General features: G+C 43.3%; 1 protein-coding gene across 5 annotated transcripts in view; it reads left to right on the plus strand.

The window, feature by feature from the left end:
- Nucleotides 1-20,795, plus strand: part of ncam1a (neural cell adhesion molecule 1a) — a 168,825-nt gene that overhangs the window by 102,375 nt on the left and 45,655 nt on the right. For all 5 annotated transcript variants that reach the window (XM_056594218.1, XM_056594220.1, XM_056594221.1 and 2 more), the window contains exons 2-6: nt 15,393-15,467; nt 16,843-17,049; nt 17,645-17,788; nt 19,583-19,720; nt 20,075-20,192. In XM_056594218.1, the coding sequence (XP_056450193.1) occupies nt 15,393-15,467; nt 16,843-17,049; nt 17,645-17,788; nt 19,583-19,720; nt 20,075-20,192 (682 nt within the window). The remainder of the gene's footprint in view (nt 1-15,392; nt 15,468-16,842; nt 17,050-17,644; nt 17,789-19,582; nt 19,721-20,074; nt 20,193-20,795) is intronic.

Below are 20,795 nucleotides of genomic sequence, written 5' to 3' on the forward strand. Positions count from 1 at the left end.
TTCCTTCAGCACTCAGGCTCAGCCGCCGAAGTGGCCATACATCTCCCCCTGTCCTCGATCCGGGACTTCCGTCCTAAAGGAAAACCAAACGCACTGTGGGAGCCAGCCCACTATCACAATGTAAAAATGCCTTCCGGACTTTGGTTTTATGTAAGCACAGGGCTATATATCAGTTAAGGCTTTCTGCACTCCAACTTTTATAACTACAAACCCAGGGGAGTGGGGTTTGTAGTTATAATATTTTAAAACATTACCTGGTGACCCAAAAGCGTAACCTATAGGGGTCAATTTGAGTCCTTATTTACATCCAATCCCCAATTTTTTAATCTGTGTGTGTTATGTTTTGATTTGAGCTATGATCAATCCATAGCTCCAATATGTAACCCTCTCAACCTGGTCTCACAGGAATCTGTGAAATGACTACGGACGAATAACTCGAAATCCGTGGACACATCACGGAAACACGCAGATTTCTGTGATGTGGCCACGGAATTCTCTCCAATGCAAGTTAATGACGCTGATGTACCGTGGCTCACACACGGATCCTCGTTTCAACGAGCGAGTCGACCACGGGGGCTTAACTCAAAACCCGGGGTGGTCTCACTGAAACACTTGAATTGTCCTTGTTGTGTCCACGGAAGTTGCTCCAATGCAAGTAAATGACAATGATATTTTCCGTGGCACACACACAGATTCCCGTTTCAATCTGTGTGTGTGCTCCCGTTTCAATCTGTGTGTCTGCCACATTTGACCACAGCGGGGGCTTAACTCAAAATCCGTGGTGGTCTGACGGAATCACTTCAATTGTCCGTGATGTGGCCACGGAATTTGCTCCAATGCAAGTAAATGACACTGTTATTCCGTGGCTCACACACGGATATCGGCGTGTTTCCGTGATGTGGCCACGGATTTCGAGTTAAGCGTCCGACCGTAGTCATTTCACGGATTCCTGTGAGACCATGTTGAACCCTCTGCATAACTTGTCATCAAACAAAAGTTAGTTGTTTTAGGGATGGCTTTCCATTGAAATGTGCACATGGCGCCTTAAACCCATCTGCTACTACCGCCTCTCCCCCAAAGGTGTTTATTTAACCCAGGGGAGACGTAATACTTTCCCGAATGTCACACTCACAATGCAGACGAGTCAAATGGATGGGGCGACAATGAGATGGGAGCAGTCATATGATTGAGGAGGAGGAGGAAAAGGAGGAGCCGGGGAAACGAAGAGGACTGCGGAGCAAACATGAACCTAATGGGTTTGAATGTCATCGTAAATAAGGACGAACATTTTCACGAGGAGTCTTCTTTCCTGCTATGTGATTTGTTTCTCTTGCTTGTTTGTCATCAGCCATCAGCCATGTAGCCATTAAGGGATGGGGATGCGGGGGGAGGGGTTGGGGGGGGGGGGGATTTGGAGAAGAACCTTGAATTGCAGCGGTACACTATACACACAAAAGTACATCTGCATGACTAACGATGTTGACATAGCGCTAATGCTGTTATGCATTTAATATAGCCCAATTCTCTCCAGCCGTCGCTGGAATAACAAGCTTACGACCATGCCATACTTGCTGCTCCACCAAGGCTTTTGCAGGATCCTCAGAACTACTGCCTTAGCGAGCATGAAATATCTTCTTTTCCCCACTGCTGTGTTCTCGTCATTGTTTCGGAGACCTGATGTCTTGGAAGACGTGCATAGAATGCTCCCTCCGTAACGGTGTATAACAGGGATTGAAGTGCATCTAAGAACTCCCTTTTCCTTATAAGGTAAAGAAAAGGGGCATCTGTATGCTACGTCTTGCGTTAGCTTTTACAGAGAAAAATAACCCATACCTAACATAGGGCTGCCGAGCTCACTGATGCACAGGCCCTTATTGAATAAGACTGGAGCATATTCATTCTGATAGGACCAGTATCCCAAATACACACACGCGCGTGCCCCCGCGCCCGCACACGCACACAGACGCACACACGGACACAAAATGCTGCACATGCCTGCAAGCAGACGTCCCGTCCATGACGGATGTGGTGATGTTTCCTGGCATGTTTAATTGAGATAATAACGCGTGCAATGGAAGCCCGGTGCCAGGCACAGAGGCAAGGCAGCAGTCAGAGGGATTAAGGTTCCTCTTCCAGCTGCAAAGGGATAGTCGAGCTCTCTGTGACAGATACACACAGCATCTCCACAGCGCAGACAACTCCCTTTTTAGGGGCGACGGGGAAAATGGTCTCTCAGCAGAGTGATAGCCAGTAAATTGTTCATTACGATTCGCTCACTTTAAACAACTCTCTCAGGCAGGAGGGTGTGTGTGTGGGGGGGGGGGGGGGGTGGAGGAGGGAAGCAACCGGTTGTAGTCTGTCTCTTCTTTAGTAAAGTGCTTACAGATCAATGTCTCGTTGGTGTTTTTGCTAAAGAAGGCAGGAAAAGGAACGAAACTGTTCCATCTTATCTGGGTTTTGGGGGTAGCTCTTGAGTCGCAAGTAAAGCGGGTGACTCTGTGCGAGGAAAAAAAGCAAAGGGAAAAAGTTGCGGCTTGACAGCAGTCAATTAAGAGGCGAGCTCTCAGCGTTTTTCAATTATCTAAGCGCTCTGTGCACTATCTGGAGCAGCCAGCGGGAGTTCCACTCAATTATCAAGCCTGGCTCCGGCTTGCATCTCAGGCGGCTGTGGTGTTGCTTTCTCCACAACATTCCTCCTCTTTCATGGCTCTCTACCCGCTGGTATGTCCATGGGAGCATTCGCCCGGCGTAGCTCGAGAAGTCTCTCAGTGTGTTCCGTGGGGTGGGGGATGATACTCAAAAAACATCTCACACCAGAGATGAATGCTGTGGAGTGTGGGTGTGGGTGTGTGTGTTTGTGGGTGGATGGTGTGTCCATACAGAGAGGAATGGGTTGGTGAATGATTTTTTTGAGTCAGGCCTCAAAGGCAGCAAAGCGAAACTGAGAGAGATTTGGTGGGATTTAAGTTTAAATTCCTATCTTCGGGAATGCCATGGAAACCTTGTCGCAGGGCTGTGTGCGATTTGGTGTTTGTCAGTGTGTGCGTGTGTGTGTGCGTGGGCAGTGGCGGGGTCCCTTGTGGACTAAGCTGCAACCAAAGTACTATTCACCCCGGTTCTCTGCCAAAAATAGACTGTCTGTAGACAGATGCTCCCTATATATCAGTAACATAAATGTCTTTATCCAATGATTATTCACTAGTCTTGAGTCAAACGTACGATATTTGCTTGGGATAAAGCCACCCAGTTCTACCCGATTGAGAGACATTCCAGTTCTTTGCCCAATTTACTTAAATTTGTCTCCGACAGCCCCCTCAACTTTGCTCCTCCTGCTCTCGCTCTCTCTCTGTCCCTCTACCGCCCCCCCCCCCCCCCCCCCCCCCCCCCTTTCCTCCTGCCTCCTCTCCTCGCGAGGCTACCCATCACCATTAATTCTCACTTTGGCACAAGAGTATCATGCATAAATGTCACAGCACTGCTCATCATTAGCCTGTACGGACACAAATGATAAAAGTACCTCCTTGACCTAGAACCGAAAAAGCAAGAGAGTGGCTGGGATAGAAATAGACAAGGCAGACAAGGCAGTCTCAAATCTCCTCCTCCTAATCTAAAAGAGAAGGACATGTTTGTGTAGTTTCTGGGGGATTTGTTTTGTATACATACACACGCTTTGTTCCCAAATCTACAGCCCACACATACAGTGGGAAGCGTGGCTTGCTGTCTGCGGCTGCTCCTATAGACTAGGTGTTGGTTTGTGGTCTGCCTACTATGGGTGCTCTTTGATTTAGCATCCATACGTTGCTATTGCTTCTCCTGGTGCCGCCATTTCTTGGTTGCCTTTCAGCTTGTTGTTCTGTTTAAACGATATGTCTGTTATCATATGGTCTCCCCAACGCTGAATCGGCTGCTATGGCAGTCCAAGCAATCTCTTTCTCCCACAGGTGCTCCCCCCTCCCCCTCCCCCAAACCCAACCCACCATCGTGTTTCTAGTTTTTCCTTGTCTGATTGAGGGCTTACGGCTAGCAGTTGGAATGTCAGCAAATGGCATTTGAATTTGAAGGCTCAAGGCCATTGGGGTTGCCACTCTTGTGATAAACGACTGTATAATAAACAGTCGACTCACAAGCGCAAAACATACCATCTGCATCAGAGGACTGGATTTGGATGTAAATGAAGGTTTGTAGGGTCTGCGTCATCTGATGCTGCCGGCTACTGTTCAACCAATTATGTTCTCAGTAGATCAGTAGGTGGTATTCATAGCTCTACCTTAACCCTCTCTATCTCGCTCTCTGTCTCCGTCTCTCACATATTATGTTGGTGGCATTGATGGTGATTCACATTGCCTCCTTTAACATTGGTGGCTTCTGGAAAGGCGACACAGAATGGGTGCATATTGTCTCTGTAAATGTCCTGCACTTAGACAACTAACATCAAGGCAGATGAGTCGCCTTGAAGATATATCAAGAAAAAAGGAAGCACAACCACAGCCACTTATGAAAGACGGCTACAAGTCCTTTGAATTGAATGGGTTTCATCAGTAAAGGCTCAGTGAGTAGGAGGGGAAAGTTTGGAAGTTTATCGAGACCAACCGCTGCCAAAATGGCCTCCCGGGTCATTTAGCCACTGTCAACAATTCAGATGGAACCGGTGGCCCATTAAGGAGAACATGACACATAGCCGCTCCAAAGACGCTCAGAATCCGTTTACTGGAGAAGCTAAGGATGGATGAAGGGAATGGTTCCACCAGATGCTCCTTTTATGACTTTAAATATAGATCTATATATTTATAAAGATATATATATATAAATGGATACATCTATATAGATCTATATAGATAGATCTATATATCCTAAATACTGCCTGGGCTATATTAAATATACTTCAAATGCACGGCATATGTAAAAACAACATTAGAATATTCAAATAATATCCATACAGAATATTAATATAGACAAGGGCAACACTAAAAGTGACCAAAAACATTCCCCTGCTGCTTGTTAGGTCATTGGAGGCTTATTATTAGGGAAATGGGAACCATGCTCTGATTGTGAAAATATTTGACATGATTTAAGTAATCAGAATCACTCTTTGAAGTTTCGTAGATTAGATTTGGATGCAAAATAACACATGAATTGATGTATATAGGACATAGCTCTTCTTGTGAATGTGCGAATGAGCTAACAAAGAGAAGAAGTATGTGTTCATTTCATGTTTGTTTCTTTAATCGAGAGGGAATTTTACTTTCACATTAAGCTGTCTTGCGTTTCTGTTTGATCATCCTCATGTAAGCATGCATGTGCACATTTCATTGGACCCTCAATACCTAGTCGGCTATTGCGTCAACACCAGGGTCTAGCTCTTGGAAGCAGTCAACAGTCAACAGTCAAACTCACTGATGTTTACTTCAGATACGATCATATATATTATTCAAGATTAATTTCAGCAAATAAGGGGGTTTGTTTGGATTCCACTTATCCCATCCGTCCAATTTTAATGTCAAGCCTTCAAAACGGAAGTGGGGGTTTGGGGGTGGAAACGCAATTTACTATACACAAGCAACCTGTGGAGTCATTCAAATTACTGAGAATGGCATAAGGATCCCTAAGCTATAATTATATAATTGCACTGAGAAACCATTCAGTAACACAAACATGGTCCCATACAAATGACTGATGGCATTTTGTCATTTATTTTTTATTCATGTGCTGATTATAGTAGACTATGTCGACACAGTTCTCCATGTCTAATGGCTCTCTCTGGTGAAATGGAAATGAAATATTTAGGCTTATTTCGTTTCTTTAAGAGTTTTGTGTTCTATGCACTTCGAAATCTTTCAAAAGAACACCAAATGTACAATAGTAATGCATTTTGTAAAGTTTATAGTTTCAACACAGCAATGTTACGAACATGATTTTCAGCCTTTATGTTTCTATGTTCAAGCTGTCGAGGAGTGGCCTTTTCTGTATGTAATATGTACCATTAGTATGCAAGACAGGCCTTCAGCTGCTCTGTGTCTTAGCTGCTGACTTGCAGATAGAGTCGCAGGGGTTCAAAGAGGTCGGGTTCACCAGGGTCTCTCCTCCTGCCCTCATTAGTTAATTAGGGTGCATGCCCAACGATTTTAGAGGCAACGCCTAATCGATGGCAGAAAATAAAAAAGGGAAAACAAATCTGTGAGAGGTCCAAGAACATTTGATATACTCGGTTGCTCCATCACTCGCTCACTCACTCACCCACTCACTCCTACATTTCTATTTATTATTGCCTGCTTTGCAGCCCTGCTTTTGAAGGTGTCTACATTGTGTTGTACACTATATCGACTTTGGTGAACCCCAATGGGAATCCTTTCATGAATCTCTTAGAGATCCAATGCCTCTGCTTTGGGGAAACACATCACTGCGAAAGTTACCAGTGAAAACCTCCGCTGGGTTTATGGAAGCATTTTGTGAATAGCATCCAAGTCTGCTCTCAACTTTTCATTTTTTATTTGTATTGTTTCTGAAACCCCAGGCCTAAGGAATTCCAAGATATTAAACAATGTCTAGGCTAAAGACGGAAGGAAGGCGTTAGACAGAGATGGTATAAGAAAGTTTGCGAGTTTATCTGAACAAGATGATCCAGTTGGACATCTTGACCCTTACTTTTGCTGGACGGAGATGAAAGCAGCTGAGTTTCCAACAGCAGATAGAACAGCATGTACAAAACACTTCTTAAGCTATTCATGCTGGTCACTGTCAAAGTTAACTGGCTATTAACTCCACTGTGAATCATTTCTGTAGAGGGGAGATTTCCAAACAAAATCGTAGACAGCTTCTAATTTTTTTTTGTTCCTGAAAGAATGTGTTTTATAATGCAACGTTGAAGGATTTATCACCAGGTGGGGGAGGGAATAGTGCAAAGCCAACCATGATTAATGGATAAGAAGACACACCTGCTGCATTTAATTTACACTCTGATTAATTGGATAGAACCATTTTTTGTCCTTACTATACCTTACCTTACTTATACCTTCCCAAGGTAAAACAGACAAAAACAAATACAACACTAAGCTTTTGAACCAAAGGCTTGACCTTTTCCAGATCGTTATTTTTTTGGGGAAAAGGTCAAAACGCTTTATCATTTTTTTTAAATTGCTGTTAATTTGACCTTTTCCAAAAAAACTTTGTGAAGGAAAGAAAATGGTGGGTGAGACGTGTCGAACAAACTGACTATCCAAAACACATATTCAAATGCATATTCAAAATCCACAAGCATATTAACTGAAAAGACATATGCAAAATCCAAAACACAAATGCAGAAGCCTAACATAATAGAAGCAAACTTCAACTGATCGACAAGAAGTTGGCCGTCTAGTATTGCTGGCAGACTAGTTGCCTACACATGTGGAGGAGGAAACTTCGGCCCCTTGAAAAGTAAGTTATATGTGGTTTGATAGCTAGCAATGATTACTCTCTATGTGATTGTCTAAAATGAGCAATGTTGTACAATATCTTTATATTTTCCTTTTTATGTGTCCTGCCATCTAACGTAATGCTTTTTGAAGCTTAGGTGGGCAAGGAAAAGCCTCTTCCACATGTTTAGGCAAATGATCGGACCGTTTCATCGTCAACATCCGTTGATGCTCACTTCTGTTATTATGTTGTGGAATTTTGCAGTTGTGTTGCGGCTTTTGCTTTAGTTTTTTTCTTTCTTTGAATAGTAGAAATGGATCAAAATATGGACTATTGTTTTCCCCACATTAAAACTCAATTCAAACATTTCAACATAAAAGATTCTCTGCAGGCAACTCAAGGATGGCAAACATCTATAATAATGTCCAGACCAAGTAGAAATAAACATTAAACAGAGCAACCAGTATATTAAAGATTTTGACGCTTGGTATATAATCCCAAACTGTTTGACCGGGCAATACAAACATAGACACGCACGCGCAGACACTCCTGAAGGTAGTTCTTAATAGGATTATATTTGAGACATTTGGTCTGGCTCCTTCGAGATGATATGTCACAACACTGCCTAAGCACTCTTTCCTTGTTGTCGCCAATGCTTTGGTTTACTTTTTCTATCTAGAAAGGCACTTATTTGAAGTTGTTTAATCCCAGAGCCACTTCCTGTGTTTAAATGTGGTTTCATAAGTGTGATGGATCAAAGCTGTTGTTATGGGCCCCCGGGTCTCTTGGCCGCGTTCTCGCTCCTCACACCCGGTGACTCCCATTGGCAAAAACAGTAGAGCTACTTCCCCATGTGGTCAGGGCTTAAAGGGTGAAAGAAGTGTGTTGCACATTGAAAAATCCAAAACAAACATGCTTTTAAAACACTTGGCTGGGCCAAGTGTTCAAACTAGCTAATTGTGAAAAGGTAGTGGGTCATTATGGAGTTAAACTCATTCAATTCAATTCAATTCAATTGTATTTGTATAGCCCTTAATCACCATTACAGTCTCAAAGGGCTTAACAGGCCATATATTTATGACAGACTCATCTTAATGTAACTCATCTTAATGTAAACAGCAGCTTCAATAACTGAGCAAAGTCGTTAGCATGGGGGAACATGATGACAAACTAAACCGTGTTAGGAATGAGGCTCGGGTGGTTAACAGCACGCTGACTGCTAGAGCACCAGTAAGCCTCAAGCTTCTTCTTTTTCGGCAGAGCGGCCTTGCTCTGTATCATTACATTTGAAGCCTCTATTACGCATACTAATTATAATTGTCTTGCTGCTAAAAATATAGACATGTATACAGAGCATGGGAAGTAACAGAGGCACTAATCTTGAGGGAGTTTGTGAGAGCATCTAGAAACGGCTATTATCGCCTACCAGGGAGACAAAATGACAGCGTTTGTCAATGAGTAGCACAGAGTCCATTCACATGCGATTGTAACCACAGTCCTACAACATCATTTCATTAAGAGGTCGCGCTTCAGTACTTCTCATTGTCACACCTAAGTTCCACTTTCTGGAGCACCTCTTTTTTAATTTTTCCTGATTAAAAACCAGGCCTTTCAAAGAAAGGCGAAGCAAAAAAGTTTGCAGATTGCTTTGAATACACCATTGGTGGCCAGTTCACTTGTTAATGGAGCTCAAGTGCATCTCAGCCCTGACACTTACGCTGCAAAAGACAAAAAAGGGGGTTGTTTCCAGTAACAAGTTCTTGCCTTCGTTTATGTCAAACGGTCCCTTCTGGAACATGTCTCAGTGGATTGGAGCTGCGCAGAGCCACGGATGGCAGCGGGCCTAATCCTGACAGAGCTATGACGGCAAACCACTAAAAGACACGGGTTGGCCAACGCTCTTAGTCGCTAACACATCAATGACGACTTGATTAAGGCTTGACATCCGCCCACTCACCATGTATAGAGTGTGTTCAGAGTGGCGAGTCAACGTGTTCTTTTTGGGACGCCAGTCCCAGGGTTAATGATGACTGATGGAGACACTTTGTTGTTGACCTTGTGGATGGGATGACAGTTTCTTGTGAATGGAAGATACTGGCCTAATCATATTTTCCAAAGAACTGTGACATACTTATTTCTGTACTTTTTTCTTTTGGAAATAGGTATGAAGTGGGCTGTAATGAACCCTCTCTATTAGATGAAAGCTTTATTGATAAGTTGTTATGGCGTCGTATCGGATAAGCTTTCTTGCTTATGACTATTATATAAAATGATCAATGCAAGGTAATGCACTGGCGAAGAAATGAAACATTACTCCGTCTGCGGTTTGGATAATACATCAGATCGATGGAACTTGCTTTGAATGGGGACATAAGGTCAAAACTCACAACAATGAGTACCGCATATGAAAATAATAATATCAAATTCACTTTATCATCGTGTTCGTTAATGTTGTGCTAAACATACTTTGACAGCTTGGAACAACTGCTGGCACAAGAGTTTGGGAATGAGATTCAGATCCTCTCTGCTCTTTTGCGGTAATAATCTCTCTCTTAGCATAGCAGCACGCAGACCTGTATAACCTTAAATACGAGCCATTGAACCACTACAACCTGCTCCCTGCTTCGGTGGATCGGGAGAACAGTTTGAGCTAGCATACAGCATCGCTACAGAAGCTCCTTTAGACGCGCTGTCATTTGTCCTCCTTTCCTCCCCTTCATCCCACACCATATAATACGAGCTCCCCAGTGTGATGCCAGAGCAGTGACTTTGCCCGCCGCTGTGGGAGCTCCTCGCAGTGTGCTCTGGGTGGGACATGACTCGCATGATAAGGGGACCCCCCCACCGACCCCGCTACTGTTGAAATGAAACCAGACTCAGGGGCCGAGGGCTGCCTCGCTGCAATGTGGCGCTAAGCAGCTCATGCTCAATATCCCCCCCCCCCCCCAAAAGAACGAAGCAAAAATAACACCCCCTCCCCAAACATAAAAAAGAACAAGCAGTGTCGAAGTTTGACAGGCTTGCTAAACACAACCAAAGAGTTCTGGCTTGTTTGCCCTAGGACACGCTGGAGACGCTATAACCTATATACCGAGCAGCCGCTTACATAATTGAGGGGGAAAAAAATCAAAGAAACTTGCTGTTTCAAAGCCAAGCGGTTGGAGATACAAAAACATGGATATATGGAAAATGGTGGACTCTTTAATCCCCGCCCCTCCCATCACTGTTTAAAACCTTCACAAACCACCGGAGGGGAGAGGGGGGGGGGGGGGGGGGGGGGGGGGGGGGGGCGTTGACGGCACTTGAAGATGAGAAAGAAATTATCGGCACATTAAGAGATCACCGGCTAATGTAAATTGCCACAGGTTGCTTTCCTAACCCCACAAACACACACAACCCCCCGAAAGACAAGCAAACTCGGAACGCATCCAACTCGCACGCACACATTTTGATGATATGCCTGTACGTGGGTTGTAAATCAATCTGCATGGTGGATGTGGGTCATAAGCTCCGGCCGACAAAGCTATCCAGTAGGCTGCAGCAGGCCTCCTGTACAGACCTTTGTGGGGTTTTTCCACTGCATTTGCCATGTGTTCTATTTTAGCACACTGCATACCATCGAGTCAATATGTTCTGGTTTGATGTTAATCTGTATAGTGTTGGTCAGCAAGTCAGAGGCTGGATGAATAAAATGTGCTTCTTTGACACACTGACTATGACGGTTGAGAGGGGCTGGTGGGAACTGCGATGCAGCTGAACAGCTGATGGAAATAATGGCTCTGTGATGCCAGTTTAGCTAGCATCTGACACAGGCAACTGTTTTCCTTGGATGCAGTGGTGTGTGTGTGGGTGTCCAGGGACGCTCTAATTGGCTCTCCAGATGGTTATTTCTTGATGTGATATATATATCGACAGAAGGATATACAGGGAAGAAATTGGCCTCACTATGGATTTGGTGGATTTGCCTTGCCTTGCCTTGCCTTGCCTTGGCTCTAAACCCTCAGGTTAATTTCTCAGAATTTCTGTGGATCGACCGTTTAATGTTCTTTATGAAGGCATAACTATCTGCAATGATTCTTTTGCTACTATATATTGACCCGCAGTCCCAACGTCAGTCTTTTGGGCTCATTTTATTCACACATAGAAGTTTGGGTTTCTAAGATCTGATGAATGCAGTTGGGTTGTTCCACAGTTTAGCCCAGTGACATCATTCGGTCTTAATCACAACGTCACTATTTATTGAAATCTTAAACTTGAGTTCCGCAACCTTTTCACTTCACTGCAGGTTTGATTAAAGTAAAGGCCCCTTCAATTTCTACCAGGGATGATGTTGATTAGCTATGAATGATGAAATGTGTGATGCCACTATCGGGTATACTTTTAAATAGCTTCTCACAAGCTTTTTAACACCACTCCTGGTTGGAAAATAATACTTTTGAAACCACAACTGCAGTGGTTACAATTTCACCAGAGATGGTGCTGTTGCTACAATCTACGTTAACTTAAGATGTTAAATGCGGGACAATAAATAAGGACTCTCATCAGCCGTGGTTAGGAGGATAAGGTGTTTAAAATCCCCCTGTGAGAGAGCTTCTTGTAGAACAAGCTCTGTATGTGTGAGAGAGAGAAGGACAGAGAGAGAGAGAGAGAGAGAGAGAGAGAGATTAGGGAGGGTGTTATGATGATTGAACACATAAAGGCCCAGATACCTTTATAATCTAAGCTTATTCGTTGGCCAAAGCAAGCTGTTCTTTTCTCATCCCTCTTGTTAATTTACAATCCCCCCCCAAAAAAGAAATCTCCCTGAAAGCCTCTTGTTTGAGAAGCATTCCCCACCCCAATGTGGTCACCTTTTATTTGATGAAGTGCTTTTCCTGAAAAGAAAAAAGGAAACCACGTATATAGGTGGAATCATGGAGAAAATATTAAACAAGAATCCGATTTTACAATGTGCCAAAAACAGCCATTCTTTGTGGACTATAAAATTGTTCATTCCATTTCAACAAAACACTCACCGAAACATTTCTGCTAATATTGATATTTGACATCAATACATCAAAAACAAACCACAGCCTCCTGTTTACAGTAACTATTCAAACGGGAAATGGTCAAAATGAACATCCTGCGTTATAGCCTCAACATATTTCCGTTGCTGACTTCTTAACTGGGTAGAGGAAAAAAACGTTAGCGATGATTCATATAGCGATCCAGGTTATTGATTTCCCAACACCTTTTCAAATCCCCATTTACTTCCCTCTTTGTACACCTTTTCGAAGCCCAGGCGGCAGACTTTTGGAAAATCTACCAATACCAAGGCCATCATAGATACAAATCGACGGACCCAGTTCAGTAATTACAGAGGAACAGAACAGAGACGTAGCTTGTTCTCACTCTGCCAAACCTCTTGACCCCTCTGCATTTCCTACCTTTTGGTTACATCTCAGTTCTTTTTTTTTTTTTTTTTTTTGATATGTACACTCCAAGCAAACAGTCCGGAGAGGAGTTATCTTTCCCAAGCAGCCCGATCCCCTCCCTGTTGTTTCTCAGTCTTGCAGATACTATCAGCTAGCTTTGACCCCCTCCTTTTTTCCCCTTCGTTGTTGTTTTAGTCTTTGGTGAAGGAACAGTTTGGTGGGGTGGTATCTGGGATCTGGGCTGAGGTGAAGTAATAGATATGTTGTTTTCCTTGTATCTACCTCCTCGCTAACAAAAGCAAACACGCTCGGGTCGGTGGGGCCCGTGTAAGGCCTGTGGGTTTCTCTGTGATGAGGAAGCCATTCATTCTCATGAAGGTGGCGTGGTCCCCTGTTCCCTGAGCAGGACCCTGTGGTAACACAAGATGGATTGAAGGAGAAGGTCGCCAACATTGTCAAAATAATGTATTGATAGCATATGGAAATCCATGGGCATGGTATACTGAACAATAATATGATAACAGGGATAATAACAGGAAGGATAATAACAAGAAGTATCTCAGTAATAATAATTATAATAATACAATTATTATAATCACAATGATGCCAATAACAACATTGTTTTTCTCAGAAATCATACTTACATCACATTAATATCTAAAGTCTAATGGCAGAATAGCTTAAATATCTTTCGCTACCCTATCTGTTTTTGACTCATGGTGCTGCTGCAGGCGGGGATCTGTGAGCATTTTGGCTGATACAAACTCCGCCAGCAGGAGTAAACTATAAAGACATGTCTGGCCATTGTAGAGATGCACTTATTAAAATGAGTTTAAAGAGTGGAAGATTCTTTCCCTTCGGTATGGCTCTTCCACTCATGAAGCCCATCACAGAGTCATCAGTAGAATATCTCCATAACTAAACAGGATCCAGGCGCACTTCCGCCGCTTGCAGTTGTGGGTTTCCGGGCCCAGGCTGTGTCGTCATTATGGTGTTTGTTTGAATCTGTGGTTTGATTGGCAACCCTCTGAAAGACGGTATACTCCCGGCCCCCCCTCCTCAGCTGGGGTGGGTGAAGGTGCTCAGGTGTCTCCATATGAGACCCACTTTCCAGAACCCCTGCAGTGTTCAGAGTAGCTCTGGTTTGAGAGTGATGTCAAAGGACAAGACAGCCAGTCTTTTTTGTCGGTCTGTGATGTGGAAGTGCATGATGGGAAAGGTCTTTCTAGCAGGGTTGTGAACTTCTTAATGTATTTTCCTATATCTCTAGACTTCAAAGAGATGATGGTGAATATATATTTTTGAATTTTTTCAGTAGCCTTCCTCATTTGGCTCAGTGTTAAAGTAAACTAAAGCCTCACACTCATTCCCCATCTTATCTTGTTACCGGATGATAAGAAAAGAATATATGAAACACATTTTGGAGATGAAACGTGTCGGATTATGCTTGTGGGCAGAGGGATATGCAGAATGAAACAAGCTCAATAGACAGTACAGTATAGGGTTGTGAAAGAGCTCTCTATGGATGATTTAGAATCGAGAAATTCATGCAAGCATTGTGTAAAAAATACGAATTACAGCTGTATTCCAGAACCCTGAATACATTTTGCCTCCGCTATTTGAATGTCGAAATCAACTGCCAAAGTCACTCAAGGTATTCGGCCAAAATAAACCAGCCAAACTAAATGAGTCTGTAGACACAACAGATTCTGATTGCTTTTGTGGAGAAACACGTGTCCTTTGTGGCGTCCGGCTCACCGCACGGCTCCAAAACGCTTAAGGCAAACCAGAGATTTTCCTCCGTTTACATTCCCTCTCCCCATTACCATTCTCCGGGTGGCCTGTCTTTTTCCTTTAAAACTCGACTTCGCTGGGTGGGTGGGTGCAAAGTTAACTAACACTCAAGGTGCTCACTGCTCACTGCACATACACACACACACTCACAGACACACACACACACACACACACCACTCACACACACAAGCACTCTTCCCTCTATATTCCATTCCTTCGTGACAAAAACGGTCTGCCTCTGGTGTGATGAAATGCATTGGCTGAGCGTTTATTGGGGGGAGAGGGTTGGTGCAGCATTGTGCCGACTGTATACACCTGGCATGATGCTGCAGTGGAGGGGGCGTGCACCTGTGCAGGAGACAGGAGTATAAAAGAGATTCCCCCACGGCGGGCTTGGTGAGGTTACCTCCGTGCGCGCAGGAGTCGAAAAAACAAATCGAGTTGAGGCTTTATTCAGCATAATGAAGAGCTATAGGAGATGTTATTTAAATATGCGAAAAGCACTGCCAAAAATGGTCTTCTGCCGCGAAGAGGGTTTGTGTATCGAACCGTATGCCGACGCCTTAGACCGTATATGTCTATGCATGATATACTTTTTTTTCTGGTTACTCTTATTACTCTTACTAATCATTCCCATTGACCTTCACTGTAATGTGAGAGGGATGAGAGCAATAATAGTTGTTAAACGCAAAAAAGAAACAATTCAACGGATGTGTTGCTTCCTTTGAACTGTATGCCTCTTGTCTAAAGTGATATGTGATGATATGTTTCTTTTTGTCGTCCTTTGTCTAGCCTCAATTCAGGTGCAGATCACCCCAACGCAAGGAGAGATCAGTGTGGGAGAATCCAAGTTCTTCCTCTGCGAAGGTACGGTACCTAGTTGCAAACATTAACATGTTGTTTCACACAGCACACATCCCAGACCCTAAAGGGATCACACATAGATAGTCTACCTGACAAACATCCTGGCCAAGACAGTGCGCAAACTAGGAGTCAGCCAATAGGATAGGCTAAGAACAAATTAAGCTTGGAAAGAAACTTATTGCGTCAAATAAAAAGAAGATTTGGAAAGAAGCTTGGGGTCTGATCACATGACATCTAAAGTTCAAATCGGAGGGCAGGATTTAGGTGAATTCTGGAGGGAATTGTTTTTTACCCCACTCCTCTCTCCCTATGTCTGTTCTCGACAGAAGATTTTAACAGCGCTGACTGAAGTGGATAGATTATTCTCCCTTGTCCGGTATTGGAGAATAGAAGGGTTCTGGCCTGAAATAGAGACGGTCAAGTCAGTGGATGGAGTAGATTGGCATTTACTCAAAGTGCACTGGCCTGGCTGGCTTCTGGCGAGAACTCTGAGCTGCTGTCACTGCTAATATAAGCTCTTTGAGTCTGGCTGCTTTCTACCTCTTTTCACCTTTTTTTTTTTTTGAAAAGGACAGATCCAAAGTGCTTTTCCCTCAAAGTCAGATTTAAAAGGCGTTGAGAGTCAATGTATGCAACCGCACGTAAAACGTAATGGTGCCCTTGACTAAAAGCATGGTGGATCATTTCAAATTGGGATTTGGGAGATTCAACTTCTTAGCCGACTGGTGTTGTTTATCGATGCAAGGGGGATTGTCAGGGACTTGACAAGTTAAATGAGATGTCCGTTACCCCACGCTTAAAATGCAAACATGCATCAACACATACATTCACACACACACACACACACACACACACACACACACACACACACACACACACACACACACACACACACACACACACACACACACACACACACACACACACACACTCTTTTGGTCTGCCCTTTTTTTGTGTTTCAGTGATGCAACAGTGGTTTCATTTGTCTCCTTTTTCGATGTGAAAGCTGTTTTGACACCTGAGATATCAGAAAGTTTCAAACTGTTTTCTCCTTCCTCTTCTTTCCGTTTCCACATAAAACCTGCAAATTCATACTGGGCTCTGAATAATCTAATCTCGATCTCCCTGTGTTCTCCATCTGCTGACGTCTCCAGCGTCGCCCTTTACTTTATATTTAATTAATACGCTGTAGCATAGAGACAATTATACGCTACAATCATCCGAGGACTGAGTCGGGGAGAAGGTGCTGGACTCCCCGCTGAAGTGTCCTGGAGCCTTCAGCAAGATGGCTCACCTCCACACGTTATTTCATCTTATCTTTCCTTTGTTCTTTTAACACTTTTAACCAAAGCAACGGGGGGGGGTTGGGTTATTTCAGTTGTGGGAGATGCCACGGACATCGACTGGTACGCCCCCAGTGGCGAGAAGATCGTCTCCAGCCAGGACGTCTTTGTGAGCCGCACGGATGAGTCCACGTCCACCCTCACCATTTACCACGCCACCGTGGACAGCTCCGGGAACTACAAGTGTGTGGCCAAAAGCGCCGACAAGGAGGCCCAGGCCACTGTCCAAGTGAAGATCTTCCGTGAGTCCCCCTCCCCCCTCCCTCGCCGCTCCCTCTCCCCCATTTAGATCCCTATCCAAAATGTGCCCCAGCTCCCCCATGGGAATAAGTGTCTGGCAGTAAACAACAGGCAGTGTTCTCCTGTATATACCAAAAATAATTTGTTCGACATGCTTGATATGGATTTTCATAACCATTTTGTTATTAAATATGTACAACATAGAGATGTTGTTTATGCTTGGCTTTTGTTTGACAGCTTGAAAAGTAATGGTAGCTTGCTAAATATAGCAAAGAGGCAAACAATCATTCTCTACATTATTATCCAAAATGTCATTCATATATATATATATATATATATATATATATATATATATATATATATATATATATATATATATATATATAGGATATATATATATATATATATAGGATATATAGGATATATAAAGAATGAACTGCAACTTTGAAATGTTATTGTACGCAATGCAACATGATTTGAATATGAATTATCTCCCAGGCACTTTAAGCACGCTGCGTGACATTAGAGGACTATGTCTATGAGGAAGCCATGTATCTCAATGCTGACTTTTATACTGACAATTCTGACTCCGTACAGAAAAGATCAGCTTCAAGAATGCTCCAAGCCTGCAAGAGTTCAACGAGGGCGATAACGCTGACATCATCTGCGATGTGGTCAGCTCCCCTCCAGCCACCATCTTCTGGAAACACAAGGGAGCCAAGATCCACGTGGCCAAAGACGGTGAGAGAAATGAAGTCACAAATAACGAAGAGTATGAACCATTATTTTCTATCATTAGTTGTATATATGTATACTTATAAGAAGGTTTCAATCAAGTCATCTGACGTTCCATGTAATAAACGTAAGCCGCCATCTTCTTGGAACTTACCAAGCAACCAGTTGTTATGTTTCAGCATGGGGAAAAGGCACACAGTTTAAAAAATAAACTTAAAATACCCATATTGACTCAAGACACATTGAAAAGAACACCATAAACCAAACTCATGATCATGCCTGCAATGTTGTGACAACCTGCTTCCCCTCAACCCGCAATTGAAGTGTCTGTTTGCTCTGTTTTGCTTTTCTGGTTAAATGGTCATTTAACTACATTTATATATTACATATGGGCGCCACTGGGGCCCCTAAGAGTGGCAAAGTGGTTTATTGCAAGCATCTTGTCAGACTGGGAAGGCGCTTCTCAGGCAAGGCATCAACTTGACAATCGGCCCTCCTCCATTTCCTTTATGAATAAAAGGCGCAGTTTGTGTACTGTTAAATTGAGTTAAAACTAAAATATGTGGTGATAGTGTAGTAACGTAGTTGCATTTAACAAAGTCAAAATCCAAAACCCAAAGGGCCAAAATGGACGCATGACCTTTTTGTTATTTGCTTTGGGCCACATAGAAGATTGTTGCTTCGGCAATCAAGCAGACAATAATAATAGTAAATTTAATTTGAAGGCGCCTTTCTCGGCACTCAAGGACACCTTACAAAGGTACACAAAAGCGATTAAAAAGAAACAACAATATGTGTTCCATGCAGTTAGCTGTATTATTCCAAGTTGAACGGGAAGTCAATTTCAAGTCAGGAATGGTCATTGAAGTGTGTTGTTACTGCGCTCCATTCTCAGAGACAGAATGTGAAGATATCTCTGGATGTATCTGAATACAAAACAATACAACCTTAATTTATACCTCCTGGCAGACACTTTAAAAAACAACCCCCTTGTGAACACCGCATGCTCCGGTATTTTCGGCCACAAAAATATGCTGAGGATGTCAGAATATGTCGAGGGGGGGGTTAACACACCAAAACAAAAAAACTGCATGCAAAAAATGTAAATAAATGAAGAGAACTGTCTCGGTGAACAATGCCACATTCATGACAACTCCTAAGGTCATTGTGCTGCAGGGGGGCAAAAATAGATTACACAAGAAGGCAGAGTTCTGCCGCGTCGCTTACAATTAGTGGTTTCTCCTGTGAGAACGTGCATTCCTTGACCGGCGCACCATGTGCAGGCCAGAAGAGCACTGTAGCGTTGTGGTGGAGAGAGACAGCCCCCAGCATGGCCGCCCAGGGACACCAAGGGCTTTTAAATAGATTTAAATTGTTTTTACGGTCAAGGAGGGGAGAAACAACATCCTTGCTCTCCCCGTCTTGCACAGTCCATCGCTGACGTTGCAAAATGTCCCTTTTGTTGTGAAAGGTCCCATGGGAATTGTTTGGAAACAAAACAATTCAGTGGAAGATTTTTTTGTTTTTCTTGCCGTGTATTTAAAGATGCCTTTAAATGCAGAACATGTTATGTATGCAGAGTGTAACCCACGTATGGTTGCTCCTGAAGATTGCTTTTATTCAAATATTCTCGCATAGGAGCACTGTTTCAAACGTCTTGAAAACGTACAGAGGAGACATAGCCGTAGCATGACCCGAGGGTTAGGTGTTTCTCTTTAGTCTCCACGTTTAGCCTGATGTGAGTCACCTCCGTAGTCGGCGACTGTAATGGCTGTGATACCGGTCCTCATGTATTTTCAGTGCGCTTCAAGATCATGGAGAACGCCCACCTGCAGATCCGAGGCATCAAGAAGACCGACGAAGGCATGTACACATGTGAGGCGCGTGTGATGGCCAGGGGAGAGATCGACTTTAGGGCCATCAAGGTGGTTATTAATGGTGAGCGCAGCACACACACACATGTATACACACACGCACGCGCTCATACACACACACCCCCTCATTCTCTGCTGCTCCCTGTGCCCTCTCAGATCAGAATGTGATCAGCATATCTGAATAAAAGAGAATATATAAATATATATATACTATATTACTCGTTCCCAGACTCCACTGAATAATAACTACCCTGTGAAATAAAATCAGAATGCACATAGGCATATATTTTTTATCTCAAAGATTAACTGGCAAAATAAATACAAGGCTTATTTCACCATTTTACCTTGAGTAAATAAAAGTTTAAAAGTTATCTTTCCCATAATAAATGTCTGAAACAATAATCTCCTTTCCTCCCAGTGCTTCCTACCATCCGTATCCGCCAGGCGGAGGTCAACGCCACGGCCGACATCGGCACCTCCGCCATGTTGGCGTGCGACGCAGATGGTTTCCCCGAACCCACCGTCACCTGGGCTCGGTAAATCAACAACTCTCTTTATGACATATGTTTCCAACCGCTTGCATAACCCCTACGATTTATTCAAGACAGATTGCATTGGCTTTATTTACCTAGTAGCCATCTCGATTCTAAGCTAGCTGGTTGGGCTATCGTTTTGAACCAAGATGGATGCTAAGTAAAGTTTTGACTTTCTGTGCATTTATATTTGTTGTAGTTGCTCCCAATATTGATGGTACTGTAGATAAAAGTGTCTGCTGAGTGAATATATGCAACACTGAACTGTGAGATATAATGATGATAGTAACTCACTCAGAGTGTTGTGATGGATGGACAGATGGGTAATTGGAACGCTATGTTTACCTCAGTGGCGGTGGTGGGTCAATAGGGGGCGCTAGGGCGCCGCCCCTCCGTGACATATTCACTTGAATATATCTGCCAACTATTAATAAACTATTATCATTACGAAATAACTCAACAAAAATACATAGTGTTTATCCTCGTTTAATTGTGTGAGATACTTGTCACTGCCAGCAACCATTTAAATGCGTCTGAACGTCAATGATTTGGGCTAGGCTATTTATTGGTCATTCGAAATAAAGCCCTCCTCCAAGTCAGGGGCGC

The sequence above is a fragment of the Gadus chalcogrammus genome, chromosome 7 (genome assembly GCF_026213295.1).
Source record: "Gadus chalcogrammus isolate NIFS_2021 chromosome 7, NIFS_Gcha_1.0, whole genome shotgun sequence".
Taxonomy (NCBI): domain Eukaryota; kingdom Metazoa; phylum Chordata; class Actinopteri; order Gadiformes; family Gadidae; genus Gadus; species Gadus chalcogrammus.